Below are 16,131 nucleotides of genomic sequence, written 5' to 3'. Positions count from 1 at the left end.
GGATATCCCACTTTTTTTTTTTTTAATTGATTTGTTCCAGCCAAGGTATATCAAGATTCACATTTGGTTCTCATGTCTTTTTTTTCCAATTGAGGTAAAGTCGTTTGACAGTATTAGTTAGTTTCAGGTGTACAACATAGTGATTCAGAATATGTATACATTATACGCCCTCTTAAAGTTATAAAATACTGGCTATATTCCCTGTGCTGTACAATAAATCCTTGCTGCTTATTTATTTATTCTTACTTTTTTCTCTATAGGACCACAGTCATGGCATATGGAGGTTCCCGGGCTAGGGGTCCAGTCGGAGCTACAGCTGCCGGCCATAGCAACTGGGATCTGAGCCGCATCTGTGACCTACACCACAGCTTACAGCAACACCAGATCCCTAACCCACTGAGCAAGGCCAGGGACCAAACGCAACCTCATGGTTCCGCTGCGCCACAACAGGAACTCCATGTTATTTATTTATTTATTTATTTATTGTCTTTTTGCCATTTCTTGGGCCGCTCCCGCGGCATATGGAGGTTCCCAGGCTAGGGGACAAATTGGAGCTATAGCTGCCAGCCTATGCCAGAACCACAGCAGCGCCAGTTCTGAGCTGCGTCCGCAACCTATACCACAGCTCACGGCAACACTGGATCGTTAACCCACTGAGCAAGGGCAGGGACCAAACGCGCAACCTCATGGTTCCTAGTCGGATTCCTTAACCACTGCACCACGACGGGAACTCCTATTCTATTTTTTAGATTCCACATATAAGAGGTAATATACACATTTATCTTTCTCTGACTTATTTCACTAAGCGTAGTACCCTCCAGGTCCATCCTGTTGCAAATGACAAAATGTCATTCTTTTTATGGCAGAGTAGTATTCCCTTGTATATGTGCCACATGGTTACCTATCCCCCTGTTGATGGACACTTAAGTTGCTTCCACCTCTTGGCAATTGTATATAATGCTGCTATGAACACTGAGGGTGCATGTATCTTTTTGAATTAGTGTTTTCGTTGGATACATTCCCAAGAGTGGAATGGCTGGATCACATGGTGTTCTATTTTTAGTTGTTTGAGAAACCTCCATCCTGTTTTCCACCCCAGCTGCACCCACTCACATTCCTACCAACAGTGTACCAGGGTTCCCTTTTCCCTGCATCCTTGTCAGCACTTGTTACTTGTGGTCCTTTTGCTGATGGCCGTTCTGACAGGTGCGAGGTGATACACTCCTCATGGTTTTGCTTTTTATGTCTCTGATGTCTAACGATGTTGAGCATCTTCTCACATGCCTGGCGGCTATCTGTGTGTCTTCTTTGGGAAGATGTCTGTTCAGGTCCTCTGACCACTTTGTAATCGGGTTGTTTGTGGGTGTCATGTTGTTTAAGTCTCTTTCAGTCTGGAGATTGTCCCTCTCTCTCTTTTCTTGAGGAAACCAAATTATTTTCTCCTGTGGTTTTCCGATGTCTTGACCTTGGCCGATGGTCTCTGGCAGGTCCCTTCCTCCCCTGCGTATGCTGTAATCTGGTAGATCTGTGTAGACGCTTGGTTTGGTTTAGGTTTGGTGTTTTGGCAAGACTGCTTCATTCATGGTGGCATTGTCTTCCACCCAGAGGCTCGTGACGTCCCGTGGTCTTTGATTGTTTAGATCCCTTAAGTTCATTAGGGGCTGCCAAGTGGTGATGCTGTAACTCTCATTTCTTCATTCAATGAAATAAATTTTTTTTTTTTTTGCTTTTTCTAGGGCTGCTCCCACGGCACATGGAGGTTCCCAGGCTAGGGGTCTAATCAGAGCTGTAGCTGCCAGCCTACGACAGAGCCACAGCAACGTGGGATCCGAGCCACGTCTGCAACCTACACCACAGCTCAAGGCAATGCCGGATCCTTAACCCACTGAGCAATGCCAGGGATCGAACCCACAACCTCATGCTTCCTAGTGGGATTCGTTAACCACTGTGCCACGATGGGAACTCCTCAGATCGTCTTTATTAAGTGATGCCCACCCATTACTTTCCCCAAAGATTGTGCTCTTCTCACAGTGTCTAGGAGCCTGCTTCTCATTCCGCCTCCCTCCCCAGCGTGGAGAGACCCTGGCTCTTCAGATGATGCAGCCCGCCACGTGGATCCCTGGGCCTCTTCTTCTCATTCATTCATTCACTCACTCATTCATTCGGTGTTAGGGCGAAGCGTGTGGCAGGGGTGGGAGACCGGAAGGAGCGAGGGGAGGTGGGGGGCGGGCCGGGGTCGGGGGGGGGGGGGTAATGAGTCCTCCCCTCTCGTCCACCGCAGGCCGTGAACCCCGGCAGGTCGCTGTTCCTGCTCTACGCCCTCAAGAGCTCCCCCAGGCTCGGCCTGCTGTACCTCTACCTGTTCGACTACACGGACACCTTCCTGCCCTTCATCCACACCATCTGCCCTCTGCAGGAAGGCGGCTCCAGCGAGGACATCATCACCAGGCTGCTGGTGGGTCTGCAGAGGGCCCTGGGCCGGGTCTCGCTGCCGTCCCTCGGCTCAGGGGGGAGTTGGAGACGCAGCCGGAGCCTGTCGGGGAAGAGCCGACAACAGGAGCCTTCATTCGAGTTGTTCTGGGAGAAACCCCACAAAAGAAAATCCAGCAGGAACCCCTCCACTCCCGAAGGCCCGTTTTGTTTGCTGCGTTGCATAGCTAGAGAGATTACCCTCCGGGCTTGAAATATTTAGGCAACAAAACCCAGCACTGCCTCTGTTATAAGAGAACGCAGTTTAGGAGTTCCCTGCTGGCACAGCAGGTTAAGGACAGGACATCGTCCCTGCAGTGGCTTAGGTTGCTGTTGTGGCGCTGGTACAGTTCTTGGTCTGGGAACTTCCACGTGCTGCTGGGGAGGCCAAAACAAAAAGCAAAGAGAGCACAGGTCCAGACTGCCTGAGGTTTAGGGTTTTGGGCCCTCCAGCGTGGTGATGTGTCCCTTCACAGGGTCCCCAAAGGATGGTTATTTGTCCTACCATGAGGCAGGATCAGCATCCATCCTCACAGATGGGAGTCCTCGCATCAGCTGGCACAGGGCCCTTGGCAGGGACAGATGCCCACCTGGGCTGCAGTCGTCGGTGGAGCCCATTGACTGGGGGTGGTTCTGTGTGTCTAGTTGGTCATTAGGGGGCAAGGTCCTCTGCGGTGGTACTTTTGGGGCAAGACTTCGGGTCCTTTTCTATCAAAAGTCACATAGATATGGGAATCATCATATGATCCACATAAATGTTGAAACCCAATTCCTAAGTCTCCAAAGATCCTTTTTTTTTTTTTTTTTTTGTCCTTTTAGGGCTGCACCCTGGGCATATGGAGGTTCCCAGGCTAGGGATTGAATCAGAGCTGTAGCTGCCAGCCTGCACCACAGCCACAACAACTCCACATCCAAGCCGAATCTGCAACCTACACCACAGCTCATGGCAACGCCAGATCCCTAACCCACTGAGCAAGGCCAGGGATGGAACCTGCATCCTCATGGATACTAGTTAGATTTATTTCTGCTGAGCCACACGGGGAAGTCCACCAAAGACCACCTTCCCCCGCCCTTTTCTTTCCTTTTTAGGACCGCACCCGCGTCATATGGAAGTTCCCAGGCTAGGGGTTGAGTTGGAGCTGCAGCTGCCAACCACAGCCATAGCCACACCAGATCTGAGCCACGTCTGTGACCTACATCCCAGCTCACAGCAATGCCAGATCCTTAACCCACTGATCGAGGCCAGGGATCAAAGCCGTGTCCTCATGGATACTAGTCAGATTCGTTTCCACAGAGCCACAGCGGGAACTCCCCAAAGACCTTTGCCTGCCTAGCTGACCTCAGCCCTGGACGTAGTTTAAAGCCTACGGATTAGCCCCTCTGCACTGTGTTTCTCTAATTCTCCAGTGGTCAGCTGTCACCTGCCTCTGCAGGCCTGGGAGCACGGAGCTGCCCTGGCCTTTTCCGTTTTCACAAGCTCCATCCACCCCTGCCTGCTCCCCAGGCGAGCTTTTTTCTGGGGATTCTCAGTGTCCACGTGCATATTCCCGGGCAGCTTTCATTAGCCTCTGGCTGCCGATGAGTTGTCTAAATACCCTTTTACACATTACCTGCTGATACCTGTAATTAAAGGTTTTTATTTTCTGCATAAGCACCTTTTAAAGATGTATGTTTTGCCAGGACCTGTTACCATTCTACTCATCACCGATGAGATGCTGATTTGGGAAAATGTTTTATGTGATGAAGAAATCTTGAAAACGGTTAATTTTGATTAGTTTTAAGCTCATTATTAATAACTTGGGCTTGGTTTCTTTGTTTGTTTGTTTGTTTTAATTCTGAGTTCCCCACAATTATGTAACAAGCATCTCAGTTCAACCTCTTTGGTAACATTTATCCAATGTAAGATTAATTATTACAAAGTGAATTGATGGGAGTTCCTGTCATGGCTCAGTGGAAACAAATCTGACTAGTATCCATGAGGATGCAGGTTTGATCCCTGGCCTTGCTCAGTGGGTTAAGGATCCAGCTGTGAGCTGTGGTGTAGGTTGCAGATACAGCTCGGCTATGGTGTTGCTGGGGTGTGGGCTGGCAGCTGCAGCTCTAATTCCACCCCTAGCTTGGGAACTTCCATTCGCTGCTGGTGCGGCCCTTAAAAAAAAAAAAAAAGACAAACTGAATTGATGAATAGAAATCTCATTTTAGACTGTTGGATGTGTGTGTGTGTGTGTGTGTTTTAATAAATGTAATACAGTGATAACCACAGTATTTTGTGTAAAAGTCAGTCCTCATGCTTTTTTGTGAACATCTTTTTTTGTTTGTATTTACCTGTGCGTTACTTGGAAAGGATCTGAGGGAACCCACGTGGAAGCAGTGGAGAGAATTCCTGGTGAAATACTCCTTCCTTCCGTACCAGCTGATTGCCGAATTTGCTTGGGACTGGCTGGAGGTCCATTACTGGACGTCACGGTTTCTTATCGTCAATGCCATGTTACTCTCAGTTCTGGAATTATTCTCCTTTTGGAGGATCTGGTCAAGAAGTGAACTGAAGTAAGTGTGTTTTTATGTTGGAGGTGGTTGGGGCAGCAGAGACTGGGAAGGAAATAGCAGGTGGAGTGACGCCCCCAAGACGTGGGGTTCACACTGGGGCTCTGCTTTAGAAACACGGCTGAAGCAGGAACAGAAGGATGACTTTGTGTCGGGGGCAGGGCGGCTCTCGAGGTGCTTATCGATTTTGTTGGTTTGTCTGTCTTTTTAGGGCCACATCCACGGCATATGCAAGTTCGCAGGCTAGGGGTAGGGTTGAATCAGAGCCACAGCCGCCGGCCTACACACAGCCACAGCAACGCAGGATCCAAGCCGCATCTGTGACCTACACCACAGCTCACAGCAACAGTGGATCCTTAACCCACTGAGCGAACCCGTGTCCTCGTGGACACTGGTTGGGTGTGTTACTGCTGAGCGGTGACGGGAACTCCACAGTGCTCATTGGTGAGGGGCGGCTCCGAGGCCCTTTCCCCCACACGCTATCCCAGCTAACTCCTGGCGGCGGGTGTGCGTGGAGGAGTTTGATGACTGAGGACTAAACCAGGTGGGGGGAGAAGGTATTTTACGGAAGGCCGCTGTGTGGCAGAGCGGAAAGAGGTCTGACGGGGAGCTCTGTGGGCCTGAGTGCTCCCCCTGCTCTGTCGCCACCTGGGACAGTGCCCATCTCTCTGGGTTAACGTGTAAGATGAGAGAGCCGAACGGGACAGCTCCCGAGTCAGAACTCTTGGTCGCAAGTGACAGAAACCTCAGTTGGCTTTCCTACCACGGGAGGTACCCAGAGACCCAAATGGTGTCATCAGGGCCACGCACTGCCTGTCCCTGTCACAGCTCTGTGCTTTCCTGCACCTGCTGTTTGGCAGGTTCTTTGCGTGGGGGCCCTGGGTTGCTGCAGGTGCAGGTGTGCAGCTCAGCAGCCCAGGAGGAAAGAGAGCCCTTCAATCCCCGGAGCGCTTAGGAAAAGCCCAGCGTTCAGGCCTTGGCTGTGCTTGGTCCAGCCAGGGTCACGCCCCGCCCCCCCCCCCCGAACCCATCCCACGTGCAGGGGTCTGGGGCCTCGCCAGGCTTGGGCGCGCACTCACCCCCAACCTGGGGCGGGCGTCAGCCCCCTGAGGCCACATGAAGGAGCAGAGGGGGAGGAGTTCCCGTCGTGGCGCAGTGGTTAACGAATCCAACTAGGAACCATGAGGTTGTGGGTTCGATCCCTCCCCTTGCTCTGTGGGTTAACGATCCGGCTCGCAGCTCGGATCCCGCGTTGCTGTGGCTCCAGCGTAGGCTGGCAGCTACAACTCTGATTGACCCCTAGCCTCGGAACCTCCATATGCCGCAGGAGCGGCCCAAAGAAATAGCAAAAAGACAAAAAAAAAAAAAAAAAAGGAGCAGAGGGGAGGGAGGCTCCCCAAAGGGAAACTCAGAAGGTGCTTCCAGAAGACAGGGATGGCCGTCAGGCAGGCAGAAGTAACACGTCACCACGCCAGCATCCTTTTGGCCCGAAGCAGCCCGAGGCCTGAAGGGCCCTTGGCCTCATGCGTCAGGCGCAGCCCTATGGGTGGTTCTCAGAACCCAGCAAGAAGCTCCCTCATCTGTTTCACTTCTGTGAACTCACTTACTCATGCACCGTTCACGGTGCCCCTGCTCTGGCCCTGGTTCGTGGCTGGACACCGCAGATCTTCTGGTAAAGAGACAGTCTGTGGAGTTCCCGTCGTGGCGCAGTGGTTAACGAATCCAACTAAGAACCATGAGGTTGCCGGTTCAATCCCTGGCCTTGCTCAGTGGGTTAAGGATCCGGCGTTGCCGTGAGCTGTGGTGTAGGTCGCAGTGCATCTCGGATCCCATGTTGCTGGGGCTGTGGTGTAGGCCATCGGCTACATGTGCAGTGAGAGCGGCCTAGAAAAGGCAAAAAGACAAAAAAGAAGACAGTGTGTCCTCCGAAGGCCGACAGCCCAGCAGAGAAACTCTTATGTTAAATGTGCCGGTGATGCCGCGGGTGGCGTGGGGGCTGTGCCCTCCTCGAGAGGCCTCCTCGCCCGTGGGGCCCAGGGTGGCGACCGGGCGCCAGGGCCCTGAGGACGCACCCCGCGGGCTGCACCCTGGAGGTGAAGGGGGGGGGTGTCCGGACTCTGGGAAGGGCCCGGGGCCCGAGCAGCGCAGCGCCGTCGCCGTCGTGAGAAAGGCAGCCCCAACCCCACCTCAGACGCGTCTCTTCCTTTTCCAGGACTGTGCCTCAGAGGATGTGGAGCCATTTCTGGAAAGTGTCCACACAGGGGCTTTTTGTGGCCATGTTCTGGCCCCTCATCCCTCAGTTTGTGTGCAACTGTCTCTTTTACTGGGCCCTGTACTTTAACCCAATTATTAACATTGATCTTGTGGTCAAGGAGGTCCGACGGCTGGAAACCCAGGTGTTGTGACCACCGCTGCCCGGGCTCCGAGGGACTCTTCCGCCTCCCCGCCGGCCCAGCTCGGATGCTCAGGCGCGGGAGAGAGCGGGCTTCCTCCGTTCTGCCCCGAGGACACGAGGTGCTGCTTGGTCTGTCAGAGGCTGCAGCCGCCCCTCTCTCCCTCTGCCTGTGGCAGCAACGATCGGCGGCCCAGAGAGTGGCCGACATGGCAGCAGCACCTCCCACCCAGCCGCCCTCCTCGCAGGGACTCGGGAGGCGCAGCCCACGACAGCTGGCAAGGACCCGGGAGGACCCGGACTGGGTCGCACCCCCCTTGCCCTAAACTGTGATGGGCAAAAGGCTCCTGGGGCACATCGGAGCCCTGAGACCAAGCCCAGGGCCAGCCTGTCCTCTAGGTCAAGTTTAGGAAAACAGGAGGTTTTATCATAGGCATAGGCAGTCGCACATAAAACGTTCAGAGGAAAAACCAAAATCCGGTCAACAATCCTGTCTCACTGAAGATGGCTAGGAGGTCTCAGGGGGAAACCTGAAAAAGGATTCTGTTTGAGACGAGGATGACGGCTCCACTTGTCATCCCTGCTTGCTGCTTGTAATCGTAGAAAGTCAGGAACCCTGTCTCAGAAGGGATTGAGTGGGATGACAGGCAGCTAATGGAGAGCAGTTCACATCAGGCTGAAGTGCCTCAGGGCTACCCAAAGTTGTTGTTTTACGGGGTTGCTTGTTGTTTTGCTTTTTGATTTTTTTTTTTTTTTTTTTGTCCACACCCACATCAGGCGGAAGTTCCCAGGCCAGGGATCAAACCTGCGCCGTGGCAGGCACCCAGGCCCCTGCAGTGACGATGCTGGATCCTTCACCTGTTGTGCCATAAAGGAACTCCTGCGTTTAGTTTTTAAGGATTCAGTCTAAAAATCCAGGCTAGTCCATTTGTTTAAGGAAACGTTTTGTACATTGACCTCACACTGTATAATCTTTATTATCCTATTCTGATATGCCAAACAACAAGTATAACTACACCAAGTGCTGTAATTGTAGATACGAGAGGAACTATGGCTGTTGACTTCCTTCCAGTGTGACAACAGCAGGTGTGAATTGTGATACATCTGAAGACTGGCCCTGCAGAGATGAGCTTGCATCCAAAGTGTTTTTTGGTGACTCCATGAACTATTCATTAACCCTTTGTATCTTTGACGATTCCACCCCACCTTTACATCTGAAAGTTTGAAGAAATTACCTGAAACTAAAATAAAGGTTTTATATATATATATATATACATATATATATATATATATATATATATATATACATATAAAATTTCTCTAGAGAGAAAAAGTAACTGTTTAGGAAAGATAAAGAAAAGCTGCACCACCCAGGACAACCAGCTAGTCACAATTAAGTCCCCCAGCCTGATGCAGACCTTGGGCTGAGGAGCCACCCAGGGTGGCTTGAGTGAAAGGAGGGGGAATGTTTTTCTCCCTCCTTTGATTGCTCATCTGGCCCAAGGCTGCCCGACTTGACCTTTTTCACCCTCTAACCCTCCAGTCACCCTGACAGACCCTGCAGCATCTGCGCCTCCCTGGCCCTGCAGGACTGTCTCCTTCTTCGATGAAGAGATGGAGGCCAGGTGACGCTGGTGGACCTGGGCCCGGGCCAGACTCCCGATCCAGGGCTCCCCACCTGCACCTGTTGGCCTCTTCACATTGCTCCCACCCGCTCCCCAAGTCATGCTGCCAAGATGAGTAATACCCACATAAGCTTTGGGGAGGAGCAGCGCAAAGCCAGCTTGGCCTGGAGCAAACAGGCGGGGCTAGACACTCCCTGCTTATCACCTGCACAGGGAACAGGCCTGGAGAGTGAGGGCCACAGGCCGCCCCTCCTCCCTCCGGCCCCTAGTTCTGAGCAGGCTTGGGTGCATCTGATTGGGAATGGAATGTCGACTTAAGATATTCAGACCCTTTGATGCAAGAATTGCATTTAAATACATCTCAGGTAAAGAATAATAAGGAGGGAGAGCAAAGATTTATTCACAAGCATCCTCATCACATCAATAGTTGATAAAAATAGGAAATAGCACCAGTATCCAAAAGCTAGCAATACAACCATTTAAAATGAAGTTTCCAAAGATTTTTTTTTTTTAAGACATGGAGAAACGGGGGAAAAATTATGAAAATCATACGGTAGAGAGTTACAGTTTTAAAACAGACGAGATGAATGTACAGCACACTAGGATGCTAAAAGTGGTTATTCTGGACTGTGGGAATTTGATTTTTTTTTTTTTTTCCTCCCTTGTATTTCTCTCTCTTCTTAATGATGAGCAATCAGGAAATAAGTTTAACTGCTGAGTTACAACAGTTAACAGTTGAGGTGGAGCAGGATAGGGAAAACGTCTCGAGCTCATAACTGCCAGACTTGAACTTCACAAGGTTGGATATCGTGTGGGCCATCTTGTGTGTTGCTTCAGCCCAGCCCCGAAGCTCAGCCCTTTTCACCAAGATGGAACCTCAAAAATGGTACCAAACCCAAGACAGTCGTAAATACAGTTGGGGCTTTACAAAACAGGCATGGGACTTTTGACATTAATCAAAGTGGAAACTAAACTGGCTCCAGCCCCAAGTTCCAGGACAGCAGAGAAAGCAAACATTAGGGCTGCAGCTTGAACACTTGGCCTCAGTTCCCTTCTGCAAAGGACTGAATAAGACTCTTGATACGCGAAAAGGAGTTTTATTTCCTTGTGCAAAAAAGACATTTCAAGTCAGGCTAGTCAGTCACATTTGGGTGAGTCCTTTTCACACAGAAAACGGGGGTAGAAGAGGTACTTGATGTTGTACTCGGTTTGGGCTAAGCAGTAAGCAACCGCCTGGTCACACTTGCACATGAGTTCTTGACATTTGTCCTGCGCTGGTCCTAGAAGAAGTGGGGAGAGTGAGGTTAAGGCAGGGACTCGCAGTGACCTGAGGATAAACCAGTCAAGCTGGAGGCAAGAGGGCCATCAATTGCATCCGGGTGACAGTTCCGATGTGATCTCCATCATCGAGGCAAGTCCAGAGGGAGGAGATGTCTGCCCCAATTTTACAGAAAAGGAAATTGAAGTTGCCAGGGAAGGGCTTTCAGATGGAAGTCCCAAGTCCATGTGCCTCTTGGCTTCTGCATCCGTATTCAACCTTGCATGTGAGAATCCGTTTAGATAAGCAGTAGACGCCTGGGAACCATCAGGCTTTTTTGGAACATCTGCTTTGCTCCTTCCTAGCTGCGTGATCTTATCTGAACGTTCTGAGCCAAGCCCTCACTTAGATGGGGACACTGTCCACTTTGCAGGTGACTGGGACGCCTGGGGGAGAAAGCCCATGTAAAGTGCCCTGCAGGGGCTTGGTTGGCCCTGGGGAGGCATTCCATCTATGTTGCCTCCATCTGCATTTCTCTGCCTTTGTTCTCCAAGTCTCTTTCAGATGCTCCTTCAAGAAAAGAGCTTATTCCCGCAGCCAATATAATAAATACCCCAATGGTGAAAAGCTGAAAGCCTTCCAGATAAAATCTGGAAGAAGACAAGGATGCCGACTTTCAATGCTTCTATTCAACAATGGATTGGAAGTCCTAGCCATAGCAATCCGTCAAGAAAAAGAAAAGGTATCCAAACTGGAAGAGAAGAGGTAAAAATCGTCCCTATAGGCAGATGACATGAAACTATCTAAAACTCGTTTTCAGTAACAATCATGTATTCCATCTCTCCCTTCCATCCTGGCCCTGCCTTACACAGAGACATAAAGGTTGCCATCCAAAGATAAATCTGGGTTGGAAACTTTTTTTTTTTCCTTGCTTTTTAGGGCCGCCCTAGGCTAGGCGTCGAATCTCAACTGCAGCTGCCAACCTATACCACAGCCACAGCAACACGGGATCTGAGCTGAGTTTGCAAACCTACACCACAGCTCACCAATGCCAGGTCCTTAAGCCACTGAGCAAGGCCAGGGATCGAACCTGCATCCTCACCGATATTAGCCAGGTTCGTTACCGCTGAGCCACAATGGGAACTCCCTAGATTTTGTAATCATCACGTTGTGTATCTTACTACTGTAGAAGGTATAACTGCTATGAATACATCACCTGCCTTTGACTATGGGCTTTTAATTATTCTCATAAATAGGGGCAAAAATCCTACTATTAAGTCCTTCCAAATTCCTCCCAGAGACACAGTGAAGGATGAGGTAGCCAGCTTGGCCATGGGTATCGTAGCTGTGTACCTGTGGGCACAGCACTTCATCCCTCCCAGGCAGTTTCCACAGGAGCCACATGAGGATACTAAAAGTACATACTTCTAAGGGCTCTTGGGAGAATGAGTTGGTGTAACTCAGGGCATACAGCAGGTGCTCGTGAGCCATAGCTGACCTTAAGGTGCGAGATCATCTTTAGAGATCCCCTCTTAAATGCATAGGTTCTGGAGTTCCCGTCGTGGCACAGCAGAAACTGACTAGGAACCATGAGGTTGCAGGTTCAATCCCCGGCCTCGCTCAGTGGGTTAAGGATCCAGTGTTGCCGTGGGCTGTGGTGTAGGCTGCAGATGCGGCTCAGATCTGGCGTGGCTGTGGCTGTGGTGTAGGCTGGCGGCTGTAGCTTCGATTAGACCCCTAGCCTGGGATCCTCCATATGCCTCGGATGTGGCAATAAAAAGACAACAACAACAAAAATGATCCCTTTTTAAATGTACAAGTTCTGGAGTTCCCATCGTGGCGCAGCAGAAACAATTCAACTGTGAACGGTGAGGTTGCGGGTTTGATCCCTGGACTCCCTCAGGGGGTTAAGGCTCCAGCATTGTGGTGAGCTGTGGTGTAGGTCACAGATGCAGCTTGGATCTTACATTGCTGTGGCTGTGGTGTAGGCCATCCGCTCGCTATAGCTCCAATTGGACCCCTAGCCTGGGAACCTCCATATGCTGCTGGTGTGGCCCTAAAAAGCAAAACAAACAAACAAGCCAACCAACAAAAACCACAAAAGCAAAAATGCACAGGTTCCTTGGCGATCCTAGCAAGGTGAAGCAAGAGCCTCAGAAAATTCATCAGCTTCTCTCTCAGGGCAAGACTTAGGGTGGGCGAGGGGTTCGGCGGCCAGACCCAGCCGAGGTCTCCCCAAGGGGCCGAGCCCCACTCACCGTGTCCGAGTTCCGGTCGTTGCCCGGGGCCAGCGCCGTCCGCGAAGACATTTTCTCCGGGTCCCAGGAGACTGGGCGGGGAGGTGGGGGGGAGGTCCCCTCTCTTCTGGGACGCGAAGCTCCAAAGCTGGGCGCAGTGGACCCCCGGGTTCGCGCCGTGGGAGGGGGGAGGGAAGGGGACGCCTAGGGTCCTAGTGGCCCCGCAGAACTAGGGCCTGGGGCGCCATGGGGCGGCGGGCGGGGCGGCGGGCGGAGGCCGGGGAGTGGGCGCAGAGTTGGCTCGTGCGGCGGCGGAGGGAGGCGGTGGAGGGGCTGGGGGGGAAGAGACGTCACGGGGAGGGGCGGGCAGGGCGGGGCCGACGAGACCCCGCCCCCTGCCGCCAGCACTTAAAGGCGCAGGCCCCGAGCGGCCCGAGGCTCTGGGGGCGGAGGCCGGTCTGGGCGCGTTCTCGGGCAGTCTCTTCTCACCGGAGAGTAAAGACTCATCGGAGGAGAAGGGGAGAGAAACATCGATGAAGGCAGAGAGCCAGAGGCGCACAGAAAGATACTGAGAGAGGCAGAGACAGACTCAGAAAGAGACAAAAAGACAGCCAAAGAATGGCGAGACTAAAAGAGAAAGGCAGAAAGAGGGAGAAACGTAGGGTAAGAGAGACACATACAAAGAGACAGAAGGAGAGACGGAGACACAGAGAACGACAAAGACTCGCACGCGGAGACAGAGACAGGGATGCAGAGACCGGTGAAGAGAATGGAGATAAAGCGACAGGGATAGACCGAGAATCTCCCCAGAGGCAAGAACCCGGCAGGCGGCGCTGTCCACATTCTCCCTCCCGGTCCCCTCCTCCCCAGTCCAGGAAGCTCTGGGGACCGAGGGCCAAGGGTGCTGGGGGGAATGGTGTCTGGGCGGAGCCACTGGGGAAGAGTGACCAACCTCTCCAGCAATGCTGCCTCCCAGCTGGCAGAAAACTCCAGACCCCGAGGATGTGGGCTGCAGCCTCCTCTCCTCTGCACCGGAGCTGGGGTTCCAGGACTCTGTCCACGTATTTAACTCTTGGCGAGGACTTGATCTGTCCGGGCCTCAGTTTCCCAGTCTATAAAGTGAGGGCGAGGATCCACATGTTACCTCCCCCCAAGGGCTGAATCTGGTGCACACGAAACCCAGGCAAGTATTCACTTTCTGAGCGGGCCACTCTCTGGATGGGCCAACTGAGGACAGAGAGGGCAAAGGCTTTCCCGAGGTCACATGATCTCGTGGGGACCACCTGCGCCCTCTAGACCAGTGTGGGATGAAGGAAAGAGAGGCATGGCCGAGTCCTGGCTTGGGATCTGTGCCCTGTCTGTCCCTGTCTGTTCGAACAACTTCCTGATCCTCAGTTTCCCTTTCTAAGAAATGGGCGTGTGACAGCAACAGCAGTGTGCTGGAGCCACCCCAAGCAAGCCGATTGTTTTGAAATCTCAGGAGTTATGGAACCGGTTGTTAAACGGCCATATTTAAAAGTAAATCATGCAAACATACAATTAAATATATTATATTTAAAACAGAGATAATACATACTCAGCACATCCTAAAAAAAAAAAAAAAAAAAAGGCTTGGGGAGCCTGGCAGCACCAGAAGGCGATGGAGTGATGGGCGGGGCTGTCAATCAGCGGCCGGCACCCCCTGGCCCTATAATGACCTGAATGTTTATCTCCATGGCTGCACACAGGGTTTCCCAAACTTAGGCTCCTGGCAGCTTTACATCCCCTCTTTGTTGAACAGTAAGTCAATGATTAAATACTTTCTGATTTCATTATGCTAACTGGTATTAAATTGCATTAATAAATTCTATCACTGACATTCATGGAAAACCAAAGTCTTAAACCACAGTACAAGAAACGGACTGAAAAACAAAGCAAGCAAGCAAAAACAATAACAACAGGCCGGGTCCCAGGAGGAGCAGCAGCAGCGACAGCCCTATTGGCGGGCACAAAGGCAGCGGACCCATCGGAGGGTGGCAGGTGTGGGGCAGTCTGGCGGGCCAGTGGCCGGGGGGGCCCCAGCCTCCTCCACGACGCCCCGCCCCGCCCGCCCGTGGCCCCGCCCCGGCCCCGCCCCCGCCTCCCTCTCCAGCGGGCGGGGCGGGGCCGCCAGGGGCGGTCCGCGAGCGGTGCCGCGAGGCCGTCGCCCTCCGCCTCCCGGTCGTCGAAAGGGCTCCCGGCCCCCAGGAGGAATCCGCCCGGGGATGTCGCGGAGTGGGGGAGGGCCGAGAATTCCCCAGGAAAGACAAGAAGCCCGGGTCGAGTCTCAGAAAATGCGAGGTACTCTGTTGATGTTATCGTTCCCTGCGGGCCCCTCCCAGAGCTCACCTGAGCGACCGACAGGGGGTGGGAAGGGGGAGGGACGGGCGCGATCATCAACCCTTGGAATGTGGGAAGCCTGGGGTCCCTGTTACCCCCGAAAGCAGCCTTCTGCAACCCACTACCCACCCCCGAACACCACCATGGTCGGAAACTGAGGCGGGTCAAAGACTTGCTCCAGGTCACTGAGTACATTCTGGTGAAAAAAGCTAAAGCAACAGCGGTGGGAAAGGGAAGGGAGGTGCGTGTGAGCAAGCCCGCCTCCCCTTCCTCGCCTCCTCAGACTCCTCATCAGGTCAAGCTCAAGGAGGCCTCCAAGGGACCTGGGGAGGCCAGGAAGACTACACCATAGATGCTCAGTATTGAAAGCGATGACAGGAGGAGTTCCCGTCGTGGCTCAGTGGTTAACATATCCGACGAGGAACCATGAGGTTGTGGGTTTGATCCCTGGCCTCGCTCAGTGGGTTAAGGATCCAGCGTGGCCGTGAGCTGTGGTGTAGGCTGGTGGCTACAGCTCTGATTCGACCCCTAACCTGGGACCCTCCATATGTCACAGCTACTGCATTAAAAAGTTAAAAAAAAAAAAACAAAAAAAAACCGCACTGTCCCTGATTTCAGGGAGTGGGATGGTGACAAGTGGGGAGAGAGTCCTGGGAAACTTCGAGATAGGCTTATCCCCAACTGCAGCGCCTTTCAGTGCACCGAGAGGGAGAGGGTTAAGGAAGTCACACTGGCAAGTGCCCCAGGCCAGTGGGGACAGGGGAGTTGTATTAGGAAACAGTAGGAAAAATGGAGGGTTGGTTTCAGAGCACATGGCCCCCAGATGGTGCCAGACACCAGCAGAGACCCTCTGCAGCTCCCTGGCTGTGCCTTCAGGCTCAGAGACGGGGTTGGAGACAGGTCGGTTGAACCCCATGGAGGTGCCCAGGGCCTTGCACCTGGGTACATGGAGCCTCTGAACCTCTGGCCCACTTTGCCTCAACTCAGAGAGGGGACATAGTTCCACTTTCACACCTGAGGTTCGAGTCCTGTCTGGCTGGGCGGCCCAGTGGCTAGAGAGTTGGGCAGGCTGTCTGGGGGCTCTGAGTGCCCTTCGATGGTTTGGAGGCAGCATTCTTGGCCCAGGTGGACCTGGCTTGAATCCTGGCTGTGCAGCTCTCTCAAATCAGGCTGGCGTGGAGTTTGGCTTCTGGCCGTGAGCGCAGCGAGTCCGTGTGGTGGTACTTTGGGGGCAGGCTGGGCTCATCC

General features: G+C 52.7%; 2 protein-coding genes and 1 long non-coding RNA gene across 7 annotated transcripts in view; 2 read left to right on the top strand and 1 right to left on the bottom strand.

Annotated features, from left to right (window-relative positions):
* The window catches only part of BFAR (bifunctional apoptosis regulator), a 31,943-nt gene extending 20,754 nt beyond the window's left edge, over nt 1–11,189 (top strand). For 3 of the 4 annotated variants that reach the window (XM_047780461.1, XM_047780463.1, XM_047780462.1), the window contains 3 exons: nt 2,282–2,455; nt 4,814–5,016; nt 7,226–8,675. In XM_047780461.1, the coding sequence (XP_047636417.1) occupies nt 2,282–2,455; nt 4,814–5,016; nt 7,226–7,418 (570 nt within the window). In that variant the 3' untranslated portion in view covers nt 7,419–8,675. Of the gene's footprint in view, nt 1–2,281; nt 2,456–4,813; nt 5,017–7,225; nt 8,676–10,842 lie in introns of those variants that run through there. The other variant, XM_047780464.1, reaches the window with a different exon arrangement.
* LOC125127447 (uncharacterized) lies at nt 1,967–12,855 on the bottom strand. 2 transcript variants are annotated; one of them, XR_007134931.1, is made up of 3 exons: nt 12,547–12,855; nt 4,795–4,995; nt 1,967–2,533 (listed from the first exon to the last, which is right to left on the bottom strand). It is a non-coding gene; the product is annotated as an uncharacterized LOC125127447 (long non-coding RNA). The 2 variants fall into 2 exon arrangements; XR_007134932.1 differs by lacking the exon at nt 12,547–12,855 and adding an exon at nt 6,621–6,754.
* A 52-nt stretch (nt 12,856–12,907) lies between these two features.
* On the top strand, nt 12,908–15,464 carry LOC125127446 (uncharacterized). The gene has a single exon (XM_047780465.1). The coding sequence runs from the start codon at nt 14,387–14,389 to the stop codon at nt 14,894–14,896; it is 510 nt and encodes a 169-aa protein (XP_047636421.1). The 5' UTR covers nt 12,908–14,386; the 3' UTR covers nt 14,897–15,464.
* The last annotated feature ends 667 nt before the right edge of the window (nt 15,465–16,131 follow it).

This window comes from Phacochoerus africanus, chromosome 5 (genome assembly GCF_016906955.1).
Source record: "Phacochoerus africanus isolate WHEZ1 chromosome 5, ROS_Pafr_v1, whole genome shotgun sequence".
In the NCBI taxonomy this organism is placed as follows: Eukaryota; Metazoa; Chordata; class Mammalia; order Artiodactyla; family Suidae; genus Phacochoerus; species Phacochoerus africanus.
The sequence above is the reverse complement of the archived record's forward strand: the minus strand, read 5'-3'. Positions and strand labels throughout refer to the sequence as shown.

Bases quoted from the DNA above. Each gene is read 5' to 3' on its own strand.
- LOC125127446 (XM_047780465.1), top strand. From the start codon at position 14,387: ATGGAAAACCAAAGTCTTAAACCACAGTACAAGAAACGGACTGAAAAA.